The sequence below is a fragment of the Meles meles genome, chromosome 2, assembly GCF_922984935.1.
Source record: "Meles meles chromosome 2, mMelMel3.1 paternal haplotype, whole genome shotgun sequence".
NCBI lineage: Eukaryota > Metazoa > Chordata > Mammalia > Carnivora > Mustelidae > Meles > Meles meles.
The window spans coordinates 101736475-101762383 of record NC_060067.1 but is presented as its reverse complement, the minus strand read 5'-3'; the positions used below and the strand labels follow the sequence as shown (position 1 = coordinate 101762383).

Genomic DNA, 25909 nt, shown 5'->3' with positions numbered 1-25909 from the left:
AAAATTGAGAGGTATGTCTGAACGGAGCCACTACATCATTGGAACAGTATGTCTGAACATTTGGGTAATAAGGCACAGATGTGGAGCAGAGGACTTGGCACTACCAAGGTAACAACAAAGCATTCACCATTGTGTTATAATGGTTAAAAGAGCCACATTTGAGAAGAATAAAAGAATGCCCCTCCTCCCTGGAATGCTAAGTTATATTACACCTTTTATCTGCTTAAAAATCTATAAAAATAAGAAATTCAAATAAGCCTAATTCAAATATATGATGAAGAATAAAAATATAAAATGCATTAATATTTTCATATAATATAACATATTTATGCAATAGCACATAAAGTTTAAACAGCAGAAAAAGGTCAAATTCGACAGGGATCCAAATGGCCTCATTATTGCAAAACAATGCATGCAAATCTGAAGGACCCAATAGCCAAGGGAATGGTGGTAGTTATTGACTTTTTAGTAGTGAATCTGGCCCTTCATCAGAGGGCTAATTATTATACAGTGTCCTATTTACAGGTATCAAGTTAAAGCAATGCTACAGGATTTATCCATTAATTATTATTAAGGCTACTTCACTTACAAGTGGTATGGCATTTTTTGCCAGCTATTTCTAAACCATGACACAAATGCAGTTATAAAGCCAAAGCTACCTTAATTCAATAAGTTTGGAGCTGAAAATTAATTTTCTACCCAGGATTGGAAGAATACAACTTACCCGAGGTCCCTGATCACCTTGTTCTCCCTGTAGAATAGGAAGATGAGAAGATAAATAGTTTTAGCATAAAGGCTATCCGTGACATGCATTAAAAAGACCAAAATACAACATAGCATAGACCATACCAATGGATTTCCACTAACTTAATTTGTTTCTGCTACATGTTTTCTTACCTTATCACCTTTTGGACCTGGAGGGCCCTAAGAAAAAAGAAAGAAAGAAAGAAAACACTTTTTAATAAATTTTTAAAAATTATAACTTAAATAGATCAGCTAGTTATCTGCAAGATTCATGCAAAGGGGGGAGCCTGGGTGGCTCAGTGGGTTAAAGCCTCTGCCTTCGGCTCAGGTCATGATCTCAGGATCCTGGGATCGAGCCCCGCATCAGACTCTCTGCTCTGCAGGGAGCCTGCTTCCTCCTCTCTCTCTGCCTGCCTCTCTGCCTGCTTGTGATTTCTGTCTGTCAAATCAATAAAATATTTAAAAAAAAAAAAGATTCATGCAAAGGGCAAAAAGGTATACCCATCAGTGAGGTTTATCAAGGAATTTTAGGTTCCAAAGTATAATTATAAGATGGTTAGGATGTGAAAGTGGTATAATACATATACTATTATATATATAGTATAATGGTATTTATAGTATGGTATATATCATATAACAGTATGCATGGTACTATACCATGCTGGTACACATACCAATAAAGTATAGTTCTACACCATAGCATATACTATATATACTGCCATACTACACACACAGAGAAAAGCGCACAAAGTCCACATGTCATAACTATATAATATGCAAAATAAATTTTCACAAGCTAAATGTACCTATGCAAGTAGAACCCAGCTAAGGAAAACTAGGGGGCTTATGGTAACATTTTCTTATCATTACTCTCAACTACTATTTCTGACCTCTGAAAAAATAGTTTGTCTCTTTTTGTACTTTACAGAAATGGAATCATACCAGTATGCGTCTGACCTTCGTTGCTCAGTAAGTGTAAAATGTATGCATAATTTTGTATGTAGCTGTAGATAGTCTGTTCTTACTGCTTTATCATATTCCATCATGTGAATAAACCATAATTTATTTGTTTATCCTACTTGGTTGATGCCATTTTTTTCCAGGAGTTTCTAGGTCTTGACTACTGAAAATAGTGCTGCTTAGTTTATGTCTTTTGATTAAAAACTGTATGCATTTCTGTTGGGTGTAAATCTAGGAGTGGAATTATTAGGTTATAGAAAATACCTAATATGTTTAGCTTTAGTAGGTACTGACAAATAGTTTTTCACTGTGATTCTAACAATTTATACTCCCATCACCCGTATACAAGAATTTCAGTGCCCCTATATCAATACCAATACTTGGTATTTTCCATCTTTTTTTGTTTTAGACATTATGGTGGGAGGTGTAGTAGTTTCACACTGTTTTAATTTGTATTTCTTCAGGGATTAATTAGCTTAACTCCTTTTAATGCATGTTTTGTCCATTTTGCATCTTCGCCCACAAAGTGTCTATTCATATCTTTTGCCCATTTTCTATTGAGTTGTCCTTTAGACTTACTGAAGTTCTTCACATATTGTAATATCTGTATATATCAAGAGGGAGGTATGAGAGTACTTTACATTATTCTGAATATGAGTTTTCTATCAGTTATTTTTTGCAAATATATTTTCCCACTCAGTGTACTGTGTATATTCTCTTAACTGGGTTTTGATGAACAGAAGTTTAATTTTAATAAAACTCCATTTAACATTTTTTTTCCTTTTATCTCTTCTTGTATTTCACTTAAGAAATCTTTGCTACTTCAAGGACATAAAGAGGTTCTTTTATGTTTATTCTAAATGCTAAAAGCCTTGTTGAAACTACTATAACACTGTATGTTAACTATACTGGAATCAAATTTTTTAAAAATTGAGACAAATAAAGTAGAGATGTTTTATATATATATATATGTGTATATATATATGCTAGAATATCACTCAGCCATAAAAAAGAATGAAATCTTGCCATTTGTGATAACACAGATGGATCTAGAGTGTATGATTCTAAGTAAAATGTCAGAGAAAGATAAATACCATATGATTTCATTCATATGTGATAATTAAGAAACAAAAGAAACAACGAAAAAAAGAAACAAAAAAGCAGACTTTTTTTTAACTATGGAGAACAAACTGGTGATTGGGGGGGAGGGATGGGTGAAATAGGTGAAGGGAATTAAGAGTACATTTATCATGATGAATACTGAGTAATGTATAGAATTGTTGACTCACTGTATTGTATACCTAAAGTAAATATAATACTGTACATTAAACTTATATTATTTGAGATGGTATGGTATACAAAACAAAGTAAGAAAACCAACAATAAAAAAATAAAGTAAAAAATAGAGGTTTTATTACTTTATTTTTCATACTCAGATCGGAATTCATGGAGAACTGATTTTGTGCATGATGTGAGGTCAACGTCAAGATGTTTTTTTTTTCCTATGTGTGGATCAAATTAACCCAACACTATTTATTGAAAATGAATCTTTTCCCCATTGTAGTACAGTGTTATCTTTGTCATAAATGTTATCTTTGTCATAAATCAGATAGCCATACAAGATGTGGCTCTTTTGGGGTTTTCTACTTTTGGGGCAGCTATCTATTCTTAAGCCACATTGAGATTTTCTTTATCTCTGAACAAAAATGCTAGTAGGACATACTATTTCTAGAGGCATCAATGCATTTCCCCCCCCCAGCTCTTAAAATTGAAATCATATTTCAGCTCAGCCTACTTGAGAAACTGGAGCATTTCAAAGTTACCTTCCATCAATCTTTCACATTCACCTGGGAGTGACTAAAAGGCTGGGAAACAAGTGTAAGTCTAGACTAGAAGCACAGCCAAGGTTTTAGCAAAGTACTCCTTCCTAAGACCTTGCAATGTCATTTCAGGTGAAAATATAGGAATACTCAGTCTACTAAAATATCTCTTGCTAAGTATCTGCTACAGAGGAACTGTCTTAAATTCCTACTCTCAGTTGTGAGACTTCTGGTAACAGCTGTGAGGTTATCATTAACTTAATAATAACAATAATATCATGTCTGTAGTTTATATATTTTACCATCAACAAAGAACTTTCACCTGTTACTGTATTTAATCTTGCCCCAATCCAATGAAGAGAGTATTATGATATTCCTTTTATACATGCCAAAAATAAAATTCAAAGATTATCAAGGTTAGATCTCTTGCAAGTGAGTTAGCCAGGACTTTAACCTAGTCTGTGTGATGAGGTTAGGATGATAAGTGTTGGGACACAGCTCTAGAATTATATTTTCATAAAGAATGATTACTATGTTCCTGCCTTCAACGGATACCTTCTGAAATGGCTCCCAATTACATTTCCGAGCATCCTGTAGTGACCCCAGGATCTCAAGTTCAAAATGAAAGAAAGAGCAATTGTGGAGGGTTAGAGAGAGAGAGAGAGAGAGAGCAAAGATAACAGAATCAACTAAACAAACTCTTGTTTCTCTTATCCCCAAAATAATTGTGCCATTAAAACAAAGGGAAACCAAGGAAATCATTTTTCTTTATGTTTTCAGTAAAATTTTAATGTTTTATTAATGTTTTCAGTGAATCAAGTAGTGAGTAATTGGTATAGACTGTGTCTATCCCTGTAAAATCAAGTCTAAAGAATTTATTTAATAATTTTAACACACACAAAATGTTCTCTAATGCTCTACAAGTAGGGTTTTATTTTTGGTGGGGCAAAGGAAACCCCAAAAACCAGTGAGAGGATACCTACCATTCAGTTTAAGAAATACAATGGAGGGGCGCCTGGGTGGCTCAGTGGGTTAAGCCGCTGCCTTCGGCTCAGGTCATGATCTCAGGGTCCTGGGATCAAGTCCCGCATCGGGCTCTCTGCTCAGCGGGGAGCCTGCTTCCCTCTCTCTCTCTGTCTCTGCCTGCCTCTCTATCTACTTGTGATCTCTCTCTGTCAAATAAATAAATAAAATCTTTAAAAAAAAAAAGAAATACAATGGAGATTCCAATCTTGATTTAAATAACATGTTATTTAAGTCTATTTTGATTTTTTATACATTTATATACAAATTCCTATAAAGAGTTTGGCAGTGTTCTAGGCACTGATAGAAGATATGGTGGGAGAAGCTGATTTAGAAAACATGAATGGTCTGTTTTGAAAAGCTGAATAGTCTAGTACCACAGTTAAACACATCCTACTACTAGCATTAAGAAAAACTCGCCTAGAAAATCCGGCTACTATAAAGTTCCATACTTTATGTAAGTTACAGAGGAACTCCTCCCCTGCTCCTACCCCTTTCCCCCAAAAAACTTCTTCTTAAAGTTTAGTTTCTTTTTGCTGGTGAGATTTCAGATGCCAAGCCTCTCATTGTACCAGTCCTCTAAAGGCACTTCATTAGGTTTTATGGCATATTTGAGGTCAAAGCTTTTCTAAAACAATTTACAGTGGTGAGCAGGGATGAGTTTTTTCCCCAAAGTTCAAAGACTAATGCCAAAATCACATATGAAAACTAGACTTCTTTAGACAGCTTGCCATAAGCTAGGATCCTTAATTCATGAACACATAAAAATTGCATTCACAATTGAGCAATATGATTTTTATGAACACATAAAAATTTACATTCACAATTGAGCAATAAAATACTGCTGTTTCAAAAGAGGTTGTTTTTGAGCAGACTGAATGGCGTCCTGGCACCTGCCAGCTCAAGACAGAACCGAAGCAGAGGTCAACCTCCATTCACAGCTGTGGTGGCTGCTTCGGACACTCCAGACCCCACTTGTGCTCTTGGGATTAATGGCAGGTGTTTTCTTCTGCTCTAGCTGAAATCCCACTCTTCTTTCTGAATTGGATCCTCTTCACTGCAAATATGGATTGAATTTGAAGAAAAAAGTGGATGACCTTAGTAAACACAGTTTTTCAAAATTTGGGAGCCATGGTTTTCTTCTAGGTCAAAATATTACAGAAGAAAGAAAGGTTTCTTTGATTACTTTTAAAATTAAAGCTGGGTCACTATTTAAATTATTTTGTCTTTAGACTGATATCAGTTGAAGGATAGGCAATAAATAAAATTAAGGAATATTTGAATTACAGTATATTTTACATGGCATTTTGTTGTTTCCAGCAGTTAGTGGACATGTTTGTTGTTCAGGTATCAGTATCAGTGACTGGCAGCTATTTGATAATAAAACCTTGTTGCTAAAACAAGGTTGAGGTCAATGGTAAGTAAATATGGTAAAATTAGTGGTCATAAATAAAGTAATAGTGAGTCATTATTTATGACTTTATGTAAGGCTTGTTTTGGGATTCCTTTCCTTCTGGTTTGGTCCAGTAGGTTGGAGTCAGATCTTTTATTACGTCTGCTTAAATAAATAAACAAGAATATTTGAGATGATTATTTCTAATAAGTTTTTCTCTTATTAGCCCTAATTACATAAATTTTAAAAGTGTTACCAAAGCTTTTATTATTAACATTCTTTTTTTTTTTTTAAAGATTTTATTTATTTATTTGACAGAGAGAGATCACAAGTAGGCAGAGAGGCAGGCAGAGAGAGAGGAGGAAGCAGGCTCCCTGTGGAGCAGAGAGCCCGATGCGGGGCTCGATCCCAGGACCCTGAGATCATGACCTGAGCCGAAGGCAGCGGCTTAATCCACTGAGCCACCCAGGCGCCCCTATTATTAACATTCTTACTCAGTAGTTGGAACATTTCTTTAGAGTGGTGTTAGAGTGTTATTAATTTACTACCAACATACATATAAATACCAGTGGTAATTTCAAATTAGCCCCTAATCAAATGACTTCACGTTCAGAATTTATGGCAACAATTCTGTTTGTACCAAACCTTTGATATGGATCTTGGCCTATACCAACTTCAGCCTCCCCAAATCCATTTCTATCCTAGTAACAAAGAGTTCAGATCTTTTTTTCCATGCTCTATTATCTATTTTGATTAAATTATTAAACCAAACTAAAAGCATTATGAATGAGAAGCACAATAATCGAGATTCAGTAGAATGCTGGATTTCAATCTGCACAAAAGTAAATGGATGCATTCCTAGAGACATATAAACTACCACAACTGAACCAGGAAGAAATAGAAAATCTGAACAGACCCATAACCAGTAAGGAGATTGAAACAGTCATCAAAAATCTCCCAAGAAACAAAAGCCCAGGGCCAGACGGCTTCCCAGGGGAATTCTACCAAACATTTAAAGAAGAACTAATTCCTATTTTCCTGAAACTGTTCCAAAAAATAGAAATGGAAGGAAAACTTCCAAACTCATTTTATGAGGCCAGCATCACCTTGATCCCAAAACCAGACAAGGATCCCACCAAAAAAGAGAACTACAGACCAATATCCTTGATGAACACAGATGCAAAAATTCTCGCCAAAATACTAGCCAATAGGATTCAACAGTACATTAAAAGGATTATTCACCACGATCAAGTGGGATTTATTCCAGGGCTGCAGGGTTGGTTCAACATCCGCAAATCAATCAATGTGATACAACACATTAATAAAAGAAAGAACAAGAACCATATGATACTCTCAATAGATGCTGAAAAACCATTTGACAAAGTACAGCATCCCTTCCTGATCAAAACTCTTCAAAGTGTAGGGATAGAGGGCACATACCTCAATATTATCAAAGCCATCTATGAAAAACCCACCGCAAATATCATTCTCAATGGAGAAAAAATGAAAGCTTTTCCGCTAAGGTCAGGAACACGGCAGGGATGTCCATTATCACCACTGCTATTCAACATAGTACTAGAAGTCCTAGCCTCAGCAATCAGACAACAAAAAGAAATTAAAGGCATCCAAATTGGTAAAGAAGAAGTCAAACTATCACTCTTCGCAGATGATATGATACTATATGTGGAAAACCCAAAAGACTCCACTCCAAAACTGCTAGAACTTGTACAGGAATTCAGTAAAGTGTCAGGATATAAAATCAATGCACAGAAATCAGTTGCATTTCTCTACACCAACAACAAGACAGAAGAAAGAGAAATTAAGGAGTCCATCCCATTTACAATTGTACCCAAAACTATAAGATACCTAGGAATAAACCTAACCAAAGAGGCTAAGAATCTATACACAGAAAATTATAAAGTACTCATGAAAGAAATTGAGGAAGACACAAAGAAATGGAAAAATGTTCCATGCTCCTGGATTGGAAGAATAAATATTGTGAAAATGTCCATACTTTGAATGACAAAAGCTAAAGCGAGAATGATTTTTTTAAAGATGGCAATCATGAAAACAAAACTAAATTCTGCCAGAAGTTTAAAAAAAAAATGGACAAAAAAGCAAACCCTGGACATTCTTGGCAGCCAGAGCTGCTAGAAAAAGAATGGAGTTATGATTTTTATCCCTGAAAAGTGTAGATCATTTTCATTTTTGGACTATAACAACCCTTCTTCTGATTAATCTTTTCATTACCATAGAGTTACAAAGACCAGAATGTTTTATTTAGTAAGCATCTATAGCCAACTACCAGCCAGTCAATGTGCTGTACGTCTGGAGGAAAGATATGTAAAAATAATTGTAATCAGTGGAAGGAATTCTCTAGAGACAGAAAAGAAAGTGGAAGAACTGGAGTTCCAAAGATGATACTGGAACTGACTCTTGAAAGTTGGCCAGACATAAAGGGGACTGGGAACGAGTAAAGAAGTTCAAGCAGAAGGAGAACATGCACAAGTGTGAAAGAACATCATGCTATCAGAGAAAGACAAGGAGCTCAGGGTTGTAAGAACATATGTGGTGTGGGGAGTGGAAATGTGGAATAGTAAGATTTGGGGAAGAGATTCGGGAAGGTTGGCTAATAATACCCAAGTCCCTGGGCCAAATTCTGTCATCAGCTTAACAAGGGAGTGGTAAGATCAAGTGTGATCTGTGGGACTCTGAGAGCATGGAATGCTATCCTTCTTAGAAAGTTGTTGCCTTGGTCCAGGAAATAGATGATCATGAGAGCAAAGGAAAAGTTCTAGATTCAAAAGACATTTCTCAGATAGAACCAACAAGACCAGTTAATGGAATGGACATGAGAGCCACTGACAGATCACCAACATGGTGACTCATTTCAAAGTTCACAACATAGTGCATTAGCAGAAAATGGTTGACCTACACTGCATAAACTCTGATGAACACAGGAGCTCAAGAGCCAAGTGAACCATAAAGAATTTTAAATCTGGTTTTAGGGTTATTCAAATCCAAATTGATTGTTGGCAGCCTTGGCTGGCCCAATTAGAAGTAGCTGAGTTCTTGTGCAAAAACAATGAATACTGTTACGCTGAAAAAATAAATAAATACATTAAAAAAAAAAAGAAGAAGAAGTAGCTGAGAAGGGGAGAAAATTCTCTACTGTCACTGTTGGGTAAAAAGAGAACAGATGACATATGGTGGCTGTTCTGTGCAGCCACACTTCCTCTGTATTAACTTACTAATAAAGTACACCATTATTACATTTCTTCCTCTGCTTTTTAGACTGCAAGCCAACTGTGGGCTTACTATATTTAAAAGCTGTAATTTCCCTAGTTTTTTAAGGATAAGGACAACAATCTCTACAGCATGGGCCTTTCTCAGGCATTCTTGCAAACGTGGTTTTATCAATGTTCACAGACCCCTACAGAGCAAGGAAATAGGAAATAACCCATTTTCCCTTGTTCAAGTAGGATAAAAGCCTAAGTTCTACAGATGGTAAGATTTCTGCCTACTCTCTGCAGCATGAACTGGCCCATTGTGTCAATAAGATAGATGCTCTTAAGCCATACATTCGTGAATAAATTGAATTTGATAGTTTTTAGCAGGTATCTGAAACTCACAAAATCATATTGCAAATAGTATTAACAATGGAAAAATCCAGTGCTTACTTGAAAAATAAGAACCGTAGCTATTTACATGTCGATAAATCTACCATAATTCTGAATGAAGTGTTTTATGCATTTAGCTTAGGCTCACTTCAAACTAAAATGTGAACTTGTGTTCTTCCAAGTATATACCTAAAACCTTGAACTCTATAGTTTTCTGTTTTACTGGTGTAATACATATTTTTAGGGACATTTCCTCCTAAAATCACCTTTATTTTTGTTTCATAGACTTTTAACTTTGCAAATGACTTCAAGAGGTAATGTGTAAATTTTAAACTTTTTATGGAAAACCTGACATGAAAATGTAGGAGGGCCTATAGGTAAGTATGGATTTATGTGTGTGTGTGTCTGCATATAATTTCTTTATAAATGCTTCAGATAAAAATAAAAATAAAAAGCAAAAGTGTCAGGATGCCTGGGTGGCTCAGTCAGTTAAGTGTCTGCCTTGGGCTGAGTTCACAATCCCAGAGTCCCGGGATTATTCCTTGCTCAGTGGGGAGTCTGCTTCTCCCTCTGACCCTCCCCCTGCTCATGTGCATGCTCTCTCTCTCTCTTTTTCTCAAATAAATAAAATAAATAAATAAGTAAAAATAAATAAATAAAATAATAACTGTAATAAAATAATTTTAAAAAATAATAATTTTTAAAATAAATAAAATCTTTTAAAAATTTTTAAAAAGTGAAGATATAATTTGGAGAAACTATTTCAAAATAAAGTATATAAAGTGTCTTAGTGTTTAAGAGCTCAAGCCTTGGAGTCAAACAGATTCAGACTGAAATCCTGGTTGTGATCACTTGTGTGAATTTTGGCAGGTTAATTAAACTCTTTAAGCCTCAGTTTCTTCATCTGTAAAATGGGAAAAACAATGTTTATTATTTGGCTAACATAAAACGCTATCCATGAAACAATTTATAGAATACCTGATTGACCTATGGTACTGATTATTAAGCACACAATTAATGTTTTTAGTATTTTAATTATGATAAACATAAATATAAATATTTTTTCTTCAGATATTTGACCTGAGGATAAAGAAGGCAAACATACTGATTTCCTAAATTCAGAAGGCCATGTGGTAAGAAATGTGGTAGGCGTATGGTTGAAAATGTTCGGAGAATACAAAGGTTTAATATAGCTTACCTTGATATTTAGGAGCTATTACCAAAAGAAAACCAAAGCAAGACAAATACAGTTCACTGTAGTTTTAACCCCATTACTTAATGACTAACCAAGACTACGCTTTAAGCCCTAGAACTACCTAGTTGCCCTTAGCATATATAGGTGCTCAATCAATTTTTGCTGAATTGAAATACTCAGAATGAAAAGAATGCAATAAAACTCTCAGTGTTCAAAGCAGCAACATATAAAGAATTATACAAGAACCAGATTCAATGTTGCTGCAGAAGAACCGTGTTTATTATAGTGTCAAACTCTGCTAAGTCAGGGAAGGGAATTATAGCTATAAACAGATTTATAGCTTCAGACTTTACACCTTTCACTTTGCATTGAAGATTAAAAGAGACCCAGCAGAAAAGAGTGTAAGTATAAACAGAAATTTCAAATATCAAAACCAGCCCAACTTATTGCAAAACTAATTTTTAGAGCTATTCTTGTCTGGGCATTTTCTGTGGTGAGATTGTAACTTTAAATTCCTTTGTGATGTCAGTTCAAGCCCTGAACAAGGGACCATAGGTGCCCACGATCAGTCTTAAATCATAAGCAGCTGCCATAAGGAAGCAATTAGTGGGATCTAGCACTGAAAGAAAATTTAGAAAAACCAAACATTTAAAAAAGGACTCTCAAAAGTAAGACTGATGTAGCTCAATGGAGTTAAGGGCTTATAAAACAGCAGGAATCGGGGAAGCTCACTCTGGCTTTCTTTTCTAACACAATACAAATTAAATACAGCCAAATTACTGCTCCTGCCAATCAAAACCAAGAGTTCCCTTCTCTCTAGCCTCATCCCTTATATCCAAATGTTTTAAGTGACTGCTAAAATTTTTTTGTTTAACTTTGCTTTTTTTTTTCTTACTCATTTTTAAGAGGTCAAATAAAATGAACTCCATGGTGAAAGACTTGGAATCCTAAACATTCTTTTTGTTGAAAGAAAGTATCAACTTGCTCTCTAAATGCCCACAGTAGCCCCTGTGATTTTACAGCTAATGGCGTAAGCTATCCTACAATACTCTTACCCTCCTCCATAGAATTCAAATGTATTCAGAAGTATAGCCTTCTTCACACTGTGAGTTTAATTTATAATAGTTGTTTTTCAGCATGCTTCCTAATATACTGTCCCAACATAATCTTGTCCAGGCTACTCAAGAAAGCCTGGTTTGCAGGTCACCTTGAATCTTTGCTCCATTCGTTGTTATTTTATAAAGCGATGCAGTTTTGTGAAGGGCAACTGAGCACAACACAGAGGTAAGGACAGATATCTCTTTGAGTCTAAGAAGATATGGAGAAGGAATAAAAAACAATCAACTGTTAAATGAGACCAGGAGAGTGGGGTGCCTGGGTGGCTCAGTGGGTTAAGCCTTTGCCTTCAGCTAAGGTCATGACCCCATGGTTCTGGGATCGAGCCCCACATCGAGCCCCACATCGGGCTCTCTGCTCAGCAGGGAGCCTGCTTCCCCCTCTCTCTCTGCCTGCCTCTTTGCCTACTTGTGATCTCTGTCTGTCAAATAAATAAATAAAATCTTTTAAACAAATAAATAAATTAAAAAAAAATAAATGAGGGGCGCCTGGGTGGCTCAGTGGGTTAAAGCCTCTGCCTTCAGCTCAGGTCATGATCTCAGCGTCCTGGGATCGAGCCCCGCATCCGGCTCTCTGCTTGGCAGGGAGCCTGCTTCCTCCTCCTCCTCTCTCTCTCTCTCTCTCTGCCTGCTTCTCTGCCTACTTGTGATCTCTGTCAATAAATAAATAAAATCTTAAAATAAATAAATAAATAAATGAGACCAGGAGAGCCTGAATCTCAGGGCTTGTCTATGATTCTCAAGCTTCCCCTATAAATTAGAAACCCAGTCTCTCACTCTCTGCTGTTGACCAAAATGTCAAAATTTTTAATGTAACCTTCTACAACTACCATGCTTTCCATTTCCACATCCTTTGTAGCTTCACCTCCTCTTCCTGTGGAACAAAGATAATATTCTACCAAGGCACCCGGGGCGGGCCTCCTCCCCAACCTTGCCTGCTATGTATCATTGCTCTCATTGTCTTTTCAACCAATACATTTCCCTTGGGTTCTTCCCCTTGCTCTCCAAACACATCCATTCGTGCTCTCCAAAAGTTAAAGGGAAGAAAAGTTGCTTTTGCCCTCTATTCCCTCACTTTAAAGTCGTATCATCCCCCATCTCCATCAAACTTGTTTAATAATAAATGGGCCATAGAAATAAAGAAAATTGTATTTGAGGAAAGAGAAAGGAGGTGGCAGAGTAGAAATCATATTTTCACAGTCTGGTTTTAGGAAAAATAAAGTAACGTGAGTTGAAATACATATTGGTCTTGAGGGCATTTCTTTCCATTAGGAAGAAGAAAGCTAAGCTATGAGAAGGGAAACTGCTGAGCCAGTCTTTAGGGCCCTGGAAAGGAGTCAACCTGGGCTAAACTAAAACTAAATAAACCAGAGATTTGGGGAGGAAGGGTTGACAAAGCCCAAACATGTCATGACTGCCCAAATTTGTGTCTAAATTTTTTGTCTTTTCAATTTACTCCCTTCATCAGCTATGAAATGTACCCTCAAGGCTTTAACTATTACCTGACTTATGTCCTCAATTCTTTTCCAGGCTGCGGTGCTGCATTCCCAACTGCTCACCAGATGTCTAAGCCAAGATATGCCATCATCAGCTCGAACTCGTCATTCTCAAACCAAACTTCTCAATTTCTACTGCAAGCCACTCATGACTCCTGACCTTCCTGTTTTTGTTATACACACCACTACTCCTCCAACTTTAAAAGGTCAGTGTTATGTTCGATTCGGTAAATGGAATCTATTGCCAAGTCCCAGAGATTTCATTCTCCACAAAATCCCTTGAATCTATCTTTCCATGTTTGTTGCCAGCATCCTTATTCCTCGAAAACAGGAATAGTCTACAACCTCTCCAGGTCTTCCCTCAATTTATTCCACCCTACATACTTTTATCAGATTATGTTTCCTAAAGCACATTTCTGAACATATTCCTCAGCCCCAAAACTGTCAAGGGCCCAGTGAAAAAGTCATTATAGACAACAATCCTCCATGGATCCAAAAGCTGTTACAGGAAAGGTTGCAGGGAATCAGGCCAATAGCACTTGACCTGCTGATCAACAGAATATTACCTGCCTCTTGATAAAATGAAGAAGGGAGTATACTACACCTTCATAAGAGACTATTTCTAAAAACTGAACCAGAACTTAGTCAAACTTCTAAATGGAACTTGCAGTGTATGAGAGATACAGAAGACAGGGGAACGAGTTAAACAGCACCACGAGGAATTCTTCTGATCTATCCAGAATGTGGGGCATTCTATATATAGGTCAAAGGTTGTGGGAAAATTAGTGATGTGAAAAAAGATTTTTCAAAAGAAGAGGCCTAGACACTAAAAGAGTCTGAAGAGTTATAACAATTAAATGCCAACTGAGTTTGGGATTTTGATTTAAACAAACCATCTACAAAAAGACATGTTTGAGATAACTGGGGATATTTGAATATGGATTGGGTATGATGATAATGAGAAATTATTGCTGATTTTATTAGTGTTGATAATGAAGTGATGGTTATATTTTTAAAAGGCCCTATCAGAGATTCATATTTTAGTGTTTGCAGATGCAATGACAAGATATCTAGGTTTTGCTTTTAAATACATCAGTAAACAAAACAAATGAGAAAAACAAGGGAAAAATAATTCATGAAATAAGATTAGCCACTGATCATTTCTGAAGCTGGGTGACAGTTCCAGGGCAGTTTATAATACCATTTTCTTCTCCTTTTGAGTATGTTTGAAAATTCCCCAAGAAGTAGTTACATAATTAAAAATTTTATTTTAGGACCTTCAGATTCCTACTGACTGAAGTGTAAATTTCTGCCTATGCCCGAAGTCCTCGATGATCTGCTCCTAACTTTCCTTTTGTGTTTTATCCCCTCTCCCACCCCTGCCCCCATCCCCAACATGAGGATTCTGTCCTCCAGTCAGCCTTGAATACCAGCAGTTCTCAGAGGAGCCTTCACTGCGGTCACCGCTGTACCTCTGTTTCTGCCATTCTTTCTACTGAATAAGCTTCCTTAAGTATCATTAGACTTGAAATAGTTATCGCCCAACTTCTTGAAACCTCTTACCTGGCAACGTGACCTATGGAGCTACTTGGAAAGAAAAAAATACCCACAGCAGAAATTTGAGTTTCTAAAAGAAATGTTAGTCCCAGGACAAACGTTACTCCAGTAAGCATCCTGTCTCCAGCCCTCTACAATCTCACAGTCATTTATGACTCATCATTGATTGCTCATCTCAGTGACTTCTCTTCGCTAAGCTTTCCTTGACCCTCCTTTGGAGATGTTTTCCCGGTTTTGAATTCCTAAAGCACTTGTGGCGCTTTGACAAAACTCAGCTCACCATGCTAGGTATAAGATTTGTGCTTCATAGTAAGCTATCAGGGCCCCTAAGGGCAAGGAGAAAGGCATATGGGGAAATATAACAAACAATGCCTTTGGAAGCTTTAACATGTACTAAAACATGACCTTAGGCAGGTCACTTAACCTCTCTGACCCTCAGTTTCTGCATCTGTGGAATGGAACAAACAATATTTACCTCATATGTGAGTTGCAGGAAGTAATTAAAAGAACATATGGTCTGTAAATATTATTTCCTTCCGCTCTTCTTCTCCCAATTCAAATGTACATTATACATGGTAAGTATTAATAAATATATTATCAGATTTCTTGCAACAGAGGTCTCTAAGAAGTTATCAGAGTCAAAATTAGTATTCCCTGAATAGCCTGTTGACTTTCAAAAATCCACAGATATCTTTATGGCCAACATGCTTCCAATGAATGTTTATGAGGATATATTTGACTTCAGCTAGACGTTGTGCTTTTTGGGGTCACTATAATTTCTCATCTGTTGACTCATAACTCTAGTTCAGAGAATAAAGACTAATAGTAAATGGAATAAAAAAAAACTTTGCACAGTCTCTTGAAGATGAACTGTACTCAATGAAATACATATTTCTTCACACATCTCAAATAAGGACAGATGTTTTTGGCTCCCGTCTACCTCCTGCCTGTGAGTCCCAACTTTTAGAAAGAATGTTCTATTTTTACTCTTTCTGCATTTTCAATACTGAGTGATTCCTAAAACCATGGCTGTATTGTTGAAAACCACCAGACCACTAAAGTCTCTAAGTAAACTCATAGTTAGAAACCTGGTGACTATAGTTCACAGAGCTAACGACTCCTCCTTTAGCTTCTCTGGCAACGCCTTCTGCTGGGTCTTCCACCATCTGTGTAGGAGAATTTCCTTTTCCTTTTTCTCTCTGTAATTCATAACTAACCCTCCTCCACCCATGACTTACCTTACCCTCAATAACACACTTTCTGGGCATCTCACCCATTTCCACAATGTCAGTTGCTACTGCACACCCAGCTGTGGCTTCTCTCCAGGACTATGCCCACTGCCCACTCTACATTTCTTCCTGAACACACTGTTCTCATCTCAGATCCTGATGCCCACCACTAAGACTGGTTTGTTTTCTTCGAGTAAGTTGCATGTACTTCATTCAGGGTCCTGATGGTCTACACTGAGACTGTGTGAATTAGATAAGGAGGCTTTCCTCCAGGTAGATGCAGCCCCATTCCAGAGCTCAAGTGAAGCACGAGCTGAATTTCAGACTTCCCTATCTGTTTGCTGAACAGCTTTGCACAGTATACAACATACATGAGTGTAAATGGTGGCCCTGAGTTTATTGCAAGGATAAGATTTCTTTTGGAAACTTAAACCCCCACTGTGTTTATTCTTTTCCAAATAGCTCCATAGTTCAGGTTGCCAGGTAAAAGGTTTCAAGGGAACTGTGTCATAACTATTCTTTTTTTTTTAATTTTGTCATAACTATTCTTTCTAAATAATACTTGATACTTATTCAACTTTATCAATTAAGGATGCATCTCCTTTGATTTGTTTTCAACTCAGTGTACTTTTTAAAAAGATTTTATTTATTTATTTGAGAGAGACAGCACAAGAGAGGATGAGTAGGAGAGGGGCAGAGGGAGAAGCAGGTTCCCTGTTGAGCAGGGGTCCTGATATAGGGCTCCATCCCAGGACTCCGGGAACATGACCTGAGCAGAAGGGGCATTCTTAACCCACTGAGTCACCCAGGTGCCCCTCAATGTATTTTTTTAATAGAAAGACTATTTACTGAATGTGAATTATAACAAGAGATTATGCCTGATCTAAATATTATATACTGGTCATTTGAAAAAAATAAACCTGAAGTATAAAGGCTCACATTAACTACGGGAGGTAGTAGAATCTCCTATAGTTAGTATTTAAACTCAGTTGAAATGTGGCCTACCCAAAAGAAAGAAGGTAGAATAAAATGTTTCTGGAGCTATATTTCTACCTACTGTCTTACAGCATTCCTCCATTTTGATCTCCACATGGTGCAATAAATACATTCTGTATTTAAAACAAGCAATCAATTAAATATGACTAGAAATATTTAGAGAGAAATAAATTTAGCCAATTATGAATTTTAGTTAGGGGACCCCTAGGTAGCTCAGTTGGTTGGGCATCTACCTTTGGCTTAGGTCATGATCCCAGGGTCCTGAGATGGAGTCCCACATGGGGCTCCTTACTCAGTGAGGAGTCTGCTTCTCTCCCCCAACCCTGCCCGCCCCATCACTGCTCATATTCATCGCTCTCTCTCTTAAAAATAAATAAATAAAATCTTGAAAAATAAAAGAATTTTGGTTAGGATATCAAAATTATCAAACCAAAGAATCCATAAAAACATATATGTGAAATTACATACATTTATATAATATTCCTTCAGAAAATTCACAATTTTTTTTGAAGTTTAAAACATTTCAAAGTGAATTAATTTTACTTCTCTGAAGAACAGTATTTTTAACTAAAACTCTTCACCAGCTTTAGAAAGAATTAAATACACAAGTATGCACAAAATATTTGTTTTAGAATCCTATACTAGAATCATATCTAATAGTGATAATCACTTTTCATGAATTTCTTAATTTTAAAATTGAACTACTTAACTTAAAGCCATTATTCTATTGGATATTTATCCAGCAGATGAGGCCCCATTATAAGGGTTATATGACATCACGGCTGTGTCAGTGTGAGTGCTCACGTGAGAGGGTTTGTGTGCAAATATTTACATGTGCATAAATAAGACTTGAATAATAACACACGTGCCATACACTGTTCTAAATGTTTCATTAAGTCGGTATTAAGTATGTATGTATTAAGCCAACCACCTTTGTTTTACACTGAAAAACTGAAGGGAAACAGATAATTTGCCCAAAGTCATCCAGTTTGTAAATGACCAGTATTTAAACGCAGGTATCTGCCCATGTAGCCCATTCCCTTAGCTCTACTCAACATATTCTGTATGCTCCCTTTAAAAGCAGACTGCTAAAAGCTGATATTTTCAGTTGTTTCAGTCATTTCATCATCAAATATATAAAAATTATCTTTAAATCTGAATTATTAACTGTAGTCATTTATTTTATTTCTTTAAATTTTATTTACTTATTTAAGACAGAGAGAAAAAGAGAGAAAGAGCAGGCAGAGGCACAGGGGGAGGGAGAGGGACAAGCAGACTCCATGTTTAGGTGGAACCAATCTCAGAACGCTTAGATTACAGCCACTTAGCCGACTGAGCCGCCTAGCCATGCCAATTGTTGACATTTATTCAATGTGCATTTTCTATGTATATCAACAGCATATAAAGAAGGTTTATTGGTATTTTATAGGTATTTTTGAGATACAAAAAAAGAAAAGGGATTGATAACTTCAGCATATGTAAATCAAGGTTTCAGTACACACATCATGTTTAAAAAAGATACATGGATGATAGTGAAATAAATGAGCTGCTATACTATGTGTATAGTATATACATTTATATTTTAGTTTTTATTTTTTTAAAGAATTTATTTATTTATTTGACAGAGAGAACGCTCACAAGTAAGCAGAGCAGCAGGCAGAGAGAGAGGAGGAAGCAGGCTCCCCACTGAGCAGAAAGCCTGAAGCAGGGCTCAATCCCAGGACCCTGAGATCATGACCTGAGCAGAAGGCAGAGGGTTATCCCAATGAGCCAAGCAGGCTCCCCTATAAATTTATATTTATATAGTATTAAGTATATAAATATGTATAGGTATAAGCCATATGGAGTACAGGGGAGTCTTTCAATTAACCAATTACTTAATCAAATACCAAAAACTCTAAAATGTTCAGACTTTTATAATCACTCTTCATCATATAACCACCGTATAAAATACAGATAGTGGGGAATGATACTGCTTTTTCAGATCTAGCATAATTTATTCACAAATGAATACATTACTAGTTTAATATAATAGTTCTATAATGAATTGAGTAAAATAAAAACTTTCTATACACACACACACACACACACACACACACAGACACATGCTTTTCAAATTTCTTGGAGAATGTACATGTCCTCCCCCTGCCCCCAAGTGAGACTATATGTATCTGAAAAAGGCTGGACTGGAACACAAACATGAAATATGGGAATTGCTGAAGTGTTAGGTTAGAAGGGGCTTAGTATATAATTAAAAACATATGAACAGAAAGTTAAATATTGTCCCAAAATACACTATTTTATTTGGGAATAATTCCTTACAAGACACACAGCTTGATTCTTGTACATTTTAGTAAAATATTGAGAAATGGCAATGACAATGTCAGAACAACAACAAAACAGTAAAAAAGGATTTGGGGGGAAAAGGCAATGTGACATCTACTTCTTCTCAAGTGCATTTGAAAGAATACAAATGGAAGCCCCACGCCTTCATACGCAGTTGTCTGATGGTATTTGCTTGTGGTTTTCTCTTACATTTTTTTCTCACTGAGTAATACAGAATTACAACATACATGCCGCATTAGTCCTCCAAATTCCTAAGGGAATTATATCTCCTTTATGTTCACATGCAACTCCAAAGGAGAGTTATGAGGAGGGCTTGGAAATTCTGAAAATTTTATGCAAAAGAAATGCCCCTGGTACAGAAGGGGTACTTTTCAGTTAATATAGTGGTTCTGTGTATCTCACTACCTTCTACATAACATGCTGATGCAGTTATTGGGGGCGAAGAAAAGGCCACTCTATCTTTATAATGCGTACAAGAGGGACTCCTGAGAAGGTTTTTTTTTTTAAAACTTGTTTCTATAATTTCTATTAAAGTATTTATTAGTGGAAGAATGTTATTGTTAAAGAAATGTGGCATGAAACACAACCACCATAAACTACTCTCTATAACTGTCTTGATTATTGAAAATTAAAGATAAGCCTTGAATCCTACAAATAAATGGCTAAAATCTACATAATACATCTTAAGTGTGGCCCTGGGTTAAAGTCATCTGTTTATTTTACCAAATATTAAATATCAGTATAAACAAACTACTATAATAAAAGGAAACAAAGGTATCCAAACTCGCCAAACCACGTGGAAGTAAGACATTAAAATTGACAAATATTCAGTAAGATCTCAGAGCTTAAAAACCTCAGAGGCCTATTTTAAGTGGCATTATTGATGACACATGGTATTACTGACAGGGTATTCAGAATCATGAAGAGCTGATAGTTTTCTCTCTTCCTCAACTTCCTTTTCCTTAAACTCTTGCATTTACTGTTCATAACTCAACAATATTTGTTGAACATCTACTATGTACAAGGTTCTAAGTGAAGTGTTAAGGAGGATACTAAAGATGAGAGAAAACATAGCTCTGCCCTTGAAGACCATAAAAGCTAGTAGCCAAGAGAGAAAGGATGTGTATAAAGGACTACAATATAATAGAAAGAGGAAAAAGTGCAATGGAAGGAGGAAACACTAGAAAAAACAGGCCAAATCCAAGGATTTAAATGTCGGGCTAATAATTAGATTTTGTTGGTCTTTAAGTGGTAATCATAGTGAAATTTAAAGTTTTGGAGTCAGAAGAACAACATCATCAGAGCTGTGACAGAAAAACTGTATCCATCAGACGTATATGGAATGACACTGGCCACTGCTATTCTCCATCCTACCCCTTGATATCTCCACCATCAAGACAGGAAAAAGCTGCCATGTTCCCTTTCCTGATTCACTACCCTCGCAGTCATGACTGGCCAGGCAGGTAGCAGTCATGTCCTCACAGTGTGCACAATGGCAATGGGGAAGTCAGGATTTCCTTTGATAAAATGGATTCACAGCAGCAACTTCTCCATTTCTCTACCTCTTTTCCATCTTAACCACAGCTGCTAGAATTGCCTTTCCCCCCCCTTCTTCCTAATATGCTTTCACCATCTCATTTCCCTTGTCAAGAACCATTTGCTTACCCATTTAGGTAAATGCAAAGACTCACCTCTCTTCCCTAAGGCCTACTTTCGTATTCAGTTTCACACTATCTCTTCCATTTAGCTTTGCAGGCCTCACAATTTCTTAACAATCTAAGCTAAATCCATCTAAGCTGTCTTCAGCTTTCAGAAGATCATCATCAGAACTCCCTCAATAATAGACATTTTCCCTTTCTACCATCAGTCTACAAAATAAAACCTTATTAATCTGGAACTCCTAACTAAAGAAGGAGTGATACCAAAGAAGCAGAATCATGCCTTTCCCTCTCTCAGGGAGAGACTTGGACTGAATAATACCGTGAATAAGATGACATGGGAATGTTCAACCTATGCAAGAACACTTTACTGACATAAATATTTGCACATGAAAAACAGGTTGCTGATTATAATTCTGTCCAAGTTCTTCGGTAAACTTTAAAGGAGTGCAATCCCTCAGCTCAAACATTGACAACCCTTTCTTTGGAAGTTGGTTGTTTGGAAATCTGATTGTATTTTCCCACAGGAATCCTAATAAAAGATGGTTTATGTTCCCAGCTCAATCCACAAAGCCTACACTTAATGCACACACACAAAAAAAATTCTTATTGTTTCCTAGAAATGTTTTGGCAATGCTATCTTAATGGAAAATCCACTGTAAATTAGGATTTGGGATCAGTCAGTGGGAGTAAGGATTTTTAGTACAGTAGGTAGTCCAACTAAGGAGTCATCCCTCGGTGACATGGTTATGACTCAGGAAGCGGGAGAGAAACTTGGTTTTGAGGACTGGTTAAGGGAGCTTGTTTGGAGAAATCTTGTTTAGGTAGCAAACTTTCTTCTTCCTTTTTCTCCCTTAACTAGTTGCAAAGGGAGATGGGAGGGAGTGTAAGGAAAAAGTTTTACAAAGTTCATGCTCTTCCCTTTCTCCACAATTAACAATATGTGCTAAGAAGACAGGGATAAGGGAGGAGCAGAATTAGCAGGGAAGGAATGTGGCACTCTGGTTGCATTGAAACTTACCTATATAAATAACAAAAAATAAGTTCTGAAGAATTTAAGCTCAGAAATTTTATAAAATTTGGGAAATTAAAGAAGTAGATTTTCAAGAAAAAAATGGGCATCATTTTAAGTCACCAAAGAGTTGAAAGAAAAAAAGGGAAGACACACCCCAAATTATAAGTTCCTGTACACACTATATAAGCTGTATGTGAATAAAATCATTTTTAGTAGACCAAAAACCAGAACATGAATATTTTAAGAGAAATTTGATCAAATAAAAGAAACCTTTCAAGTATTTAACAACCCATAAAAATTTCCTAATTTAGGTTTTAAATGTACATTGCTTGCTTATTCATTTTATCTATATTATAAAAACATATTAAACAGAATTAATGTGTAGTTTATATAAATTTACTCAGGAAAAAGTGGATTTGTGGTAACATGGTAATGTAAGATATAATTGTATAAAATACTATAACTGTGCTGTACATATTGATAATCACATTTACTACACCATTTCTATGTGTTCATATTTTTAGAGACAAAATTTGTTCTTGGAGGTAAAAGCCTATTTAGTTTCTACTTTTTGCAGAAGAAATTTCCCAAGAGTAGAATAGAGGCTGGGAAAGTAGTACATTATGATAGGTGGTAGGGAAAATAAAAATAGAGACTATATATCAAAATACATCTATAATTTATAAAAATATCAGTACATAGTTAATAATCATTAAGCACTAAATGGAAACTTCCATTAAGTATTACTTAATTTAAAATCTAAACTTGGAAGTTTCTTTTGAAAAATGTTATGATGATGACGTAGAGTTAAGAGGTAGGTCAAGACTTTTCCTTGGGGACATACCAACAAAACTCTTTGCCTATTTTTTGTGCCATAGAAAGATGATGTGAGTTATCTCCTGGCTTTGCATTTCCCTCATGTTAATTCTTCCTGAATCCATTGCTTATCCTTTTGCTGTGACAAGAGGGAGACATTTTGAAAATAATGATCATGTGATTCAAGTGTCAACTAAAGGCAAGCAGATAGCCAAGATGAAGGAAAACCAGAGCAGGTCACTATTTTAAAATGCCAATTCTATCTTCCTTGAAAGTTTCCAAAGTTTTCAAGCACAGGCAGTTAGATAGACTTTAATTTTTTAAGTGCCATGATATATTTTCAAATTTTGGTTACAGTGATTCATAATGTCCTGCCCATTCTTGGCTCCCTATGCTGGTTTATCGCTGGTTTATCATCTTTCTTCTGCTCATTAACTGTGGCAGAAACTCAAGATTTATTATGAACATGTTCTTCTTCTTAGCTATTTTCTTTAACATCTCATTAACTAATATGCTTTCAATGCTGTCTTTTTGTCCAATTTTCCAAGTCTATATATCTCTATCTGAATTTTCCCCTCTCTGTTTTGTCTGTTGGATTCTTACACTTGCACGCTGTTCCAGATGTAGGTGCCAAGCCTCACCACTGCCTCCCACCAAGGCAGTGTGAAGATGCAGGTCCCATGCGTCCTACAGCTGCCTGCGTTCCTCTAGCAGCTGGAGAGCGCTGGACCTCCTGGGCCTGACCAGAAGGCTGGGGAGTTAACACCCAGGCACCATTCTCAACAATAGAGAAACGGAAATTAGTAGATAAATACATCAATCTCCCCAGCCTTTCAGTGAGCAATTCTGAGACAAACTCTACGGTCTCTCAGAGCTTCCTCAGGAATACATCTGTTTTCTGGCTCTCTTGTCTCTCCTGTGTCATTTCCCATGCCCTCACATTGCTTCCTGGGATGGTCTCCCAAATAAATTACTTATACCCAAATCCTTATCTAAAAGATTGCTTTAGGGTAGACAGAGGTGATCCTAGCAAAGACAGAGGTCCTATTAATACGTAAATATTTTACAGATTATAATAATCTCTAAACCAGCATTCCAACTTTTATCCTTTTATCTTACCTTTTCGTCTTCTCTTGTGAGCTAAGTGCGTGGGGTAGAGGTTTTTACAGACATTCTTGACTTCTGCACCCAGTTTTATGGTGTCACCCCATGTGAGTCATGGATCTTTTCCAATTCTGTATGTGTGTGTATGTGCGCATGCACATGTATACAACAGCAGGGCTGTTGTAAGCATTAATTAAAATAAAGCATGCAAAGCATCTTTTATTTGACTTCATCCCATTATAATTATAATGTAGCAGTTTCAAATTTGGGAAATAAGCTACAACTTTCTTTTCTGGGTTTTTTTCCCTCCAATAATTGAGCCAACTTAGAAAGCAAGTGTGGAAATCACAAATAATAAGAGTATTCTCTGATATGAGTATAAATTAATTACACCCCAAACTTTCTCTCATGAGCGTGGTATGGAAAGGACTGCTCTACTGAAGTACATGGTTTTCTTTGTTTATTTTGTTAGATAGCCTTAAGACACTGAGCTCATAAAAACTATAAATAATATCCTCATGGTCTGGTATGAGAATTAGCCCACAACAATTTGGATATTGACCCACAAAGATATCATGAAAATTGTTTATTTACTAAATAGTCTAGGGCAGAAATAGCATTTGGTATATCAAGGGAAAGAGACATAAGAGGAACTCAATACATATTTATGCTATTTAGGGGTACTATGGTGTTAAAGGTAAAAACATTAATAATGGCTCTTCCTTCTCCATAGCTTCCTACAGACCACAATCAGTATTAATATTGAGTGTGTTGCTTTCACTGACTCTTCATTTCTGACTCTCCATTTCATTCCCTTCTTTAATTCTTTCATCTTCCTACACATTCCTCCCCTTCCTAAAATTTCCTCATTTTCTTCAATAGGATTTATAGCTCTAAAGATTTTTCTGTTGACTGCATTCACATTTAATTATAAATCATGTCTTCAGCAGTTGGTTTATATTGAAAATGTAGATCAAATTCAGTATCTGTCTGTAATGAATCAAAAGTCACCGGTATGATCACGGTCTAAATAATCAGTCTGTGTGGATTTACGGCAACATTATTAGTACGTGATTAATCAGTACTTAACGCAAACCAGTTCATACCCGACATCTACTAAGTCATTTATTCTTACATTAAAGTCCTGTGGCACTGTTTTAGATCAGTTTAGAGTTTTGCTTTGTATGATAGTACGTTGTTAAATCTGCCATCTGGCCCAACAGCTGATGTGGCTCACAAACCCTGGAGAGGCCCCAGAGCTTTACTCCTGGGAAATATTTGGTCTACTGTGTGGTGTCATGATTACTGGTTCATACAGCTTTTTTATAGCCATTGAAAAGAATTGCAGAAAAATCTCCACATGGAGGAAATCCTAAATTGAAATTAATTTATTAGGAAAGAGTTCACTTACCTGAGGACCAGGTTGACCCTGAAATTGAAAAGAAAAAAAAAGAAAAGAGGAAAACAATTATAAAATTTTTTTTTGTTTTTTTTTTTTCTCATTTTATTTATTTTTTCAGCGTAACAGTATTCGTTCTTTTTGCACAACACCCAGTGCTCCATGCAAAACGTGCCCTCTCCATTACCCACCACCTGTTCCCCCAACCTCCCACCCCTGACCCTTCAAAACCCTCAGGTTGCCCCAACCTCCCACCCCTGACCCTTCAAAACCCTCAGGTTGTTTTTCAGAGTCCATAGTCTCTTATGGTTCGCTTCCCCTCCCCAATGTCCATAGCCCGCTCCCCCTCCCCCAATCCCACCTCCCCCCAGCAACCCCCAGTTTGTTTTGTGAGATTAAGAGTCATTTATGGTTTGTCTCCCT

At 36.4% G+C, this 25909-nt stretch overlaps 1 protein-coding gene across 3 annotated transcripts in view; it reads right to left on the bottom strand.

Moving 5' to 3' along the window:
- The window catches only part of COL25A1 (collagen type XXV alpha 1 chain), a 467999-nt gene that overhangs the window by 154314 nt on the left and 287776 nt on the right, over window positions 1-25909 (bottom strand). For all 3 annotated transcript variants that reach the window (XM_045995538.1, XM_045995543.1, XM_045995552.1), the window contains exons 5-7: window positions 25499-25516; window positions 898-924; window positions 725-751 (exon numbers count right to left, since the gene is read on the bottom strand). In XM_045995538.1, coding sequence (XP_045851494.1) covers window positions 725-751; window positions 898-924; window positions 25499-25516 — 72 coding nt within the window. The remainder of the gene's footprint in view (window positions 1-724; window positions 752-897; window positions 925-25498; window positions 25517-25909) is intronic.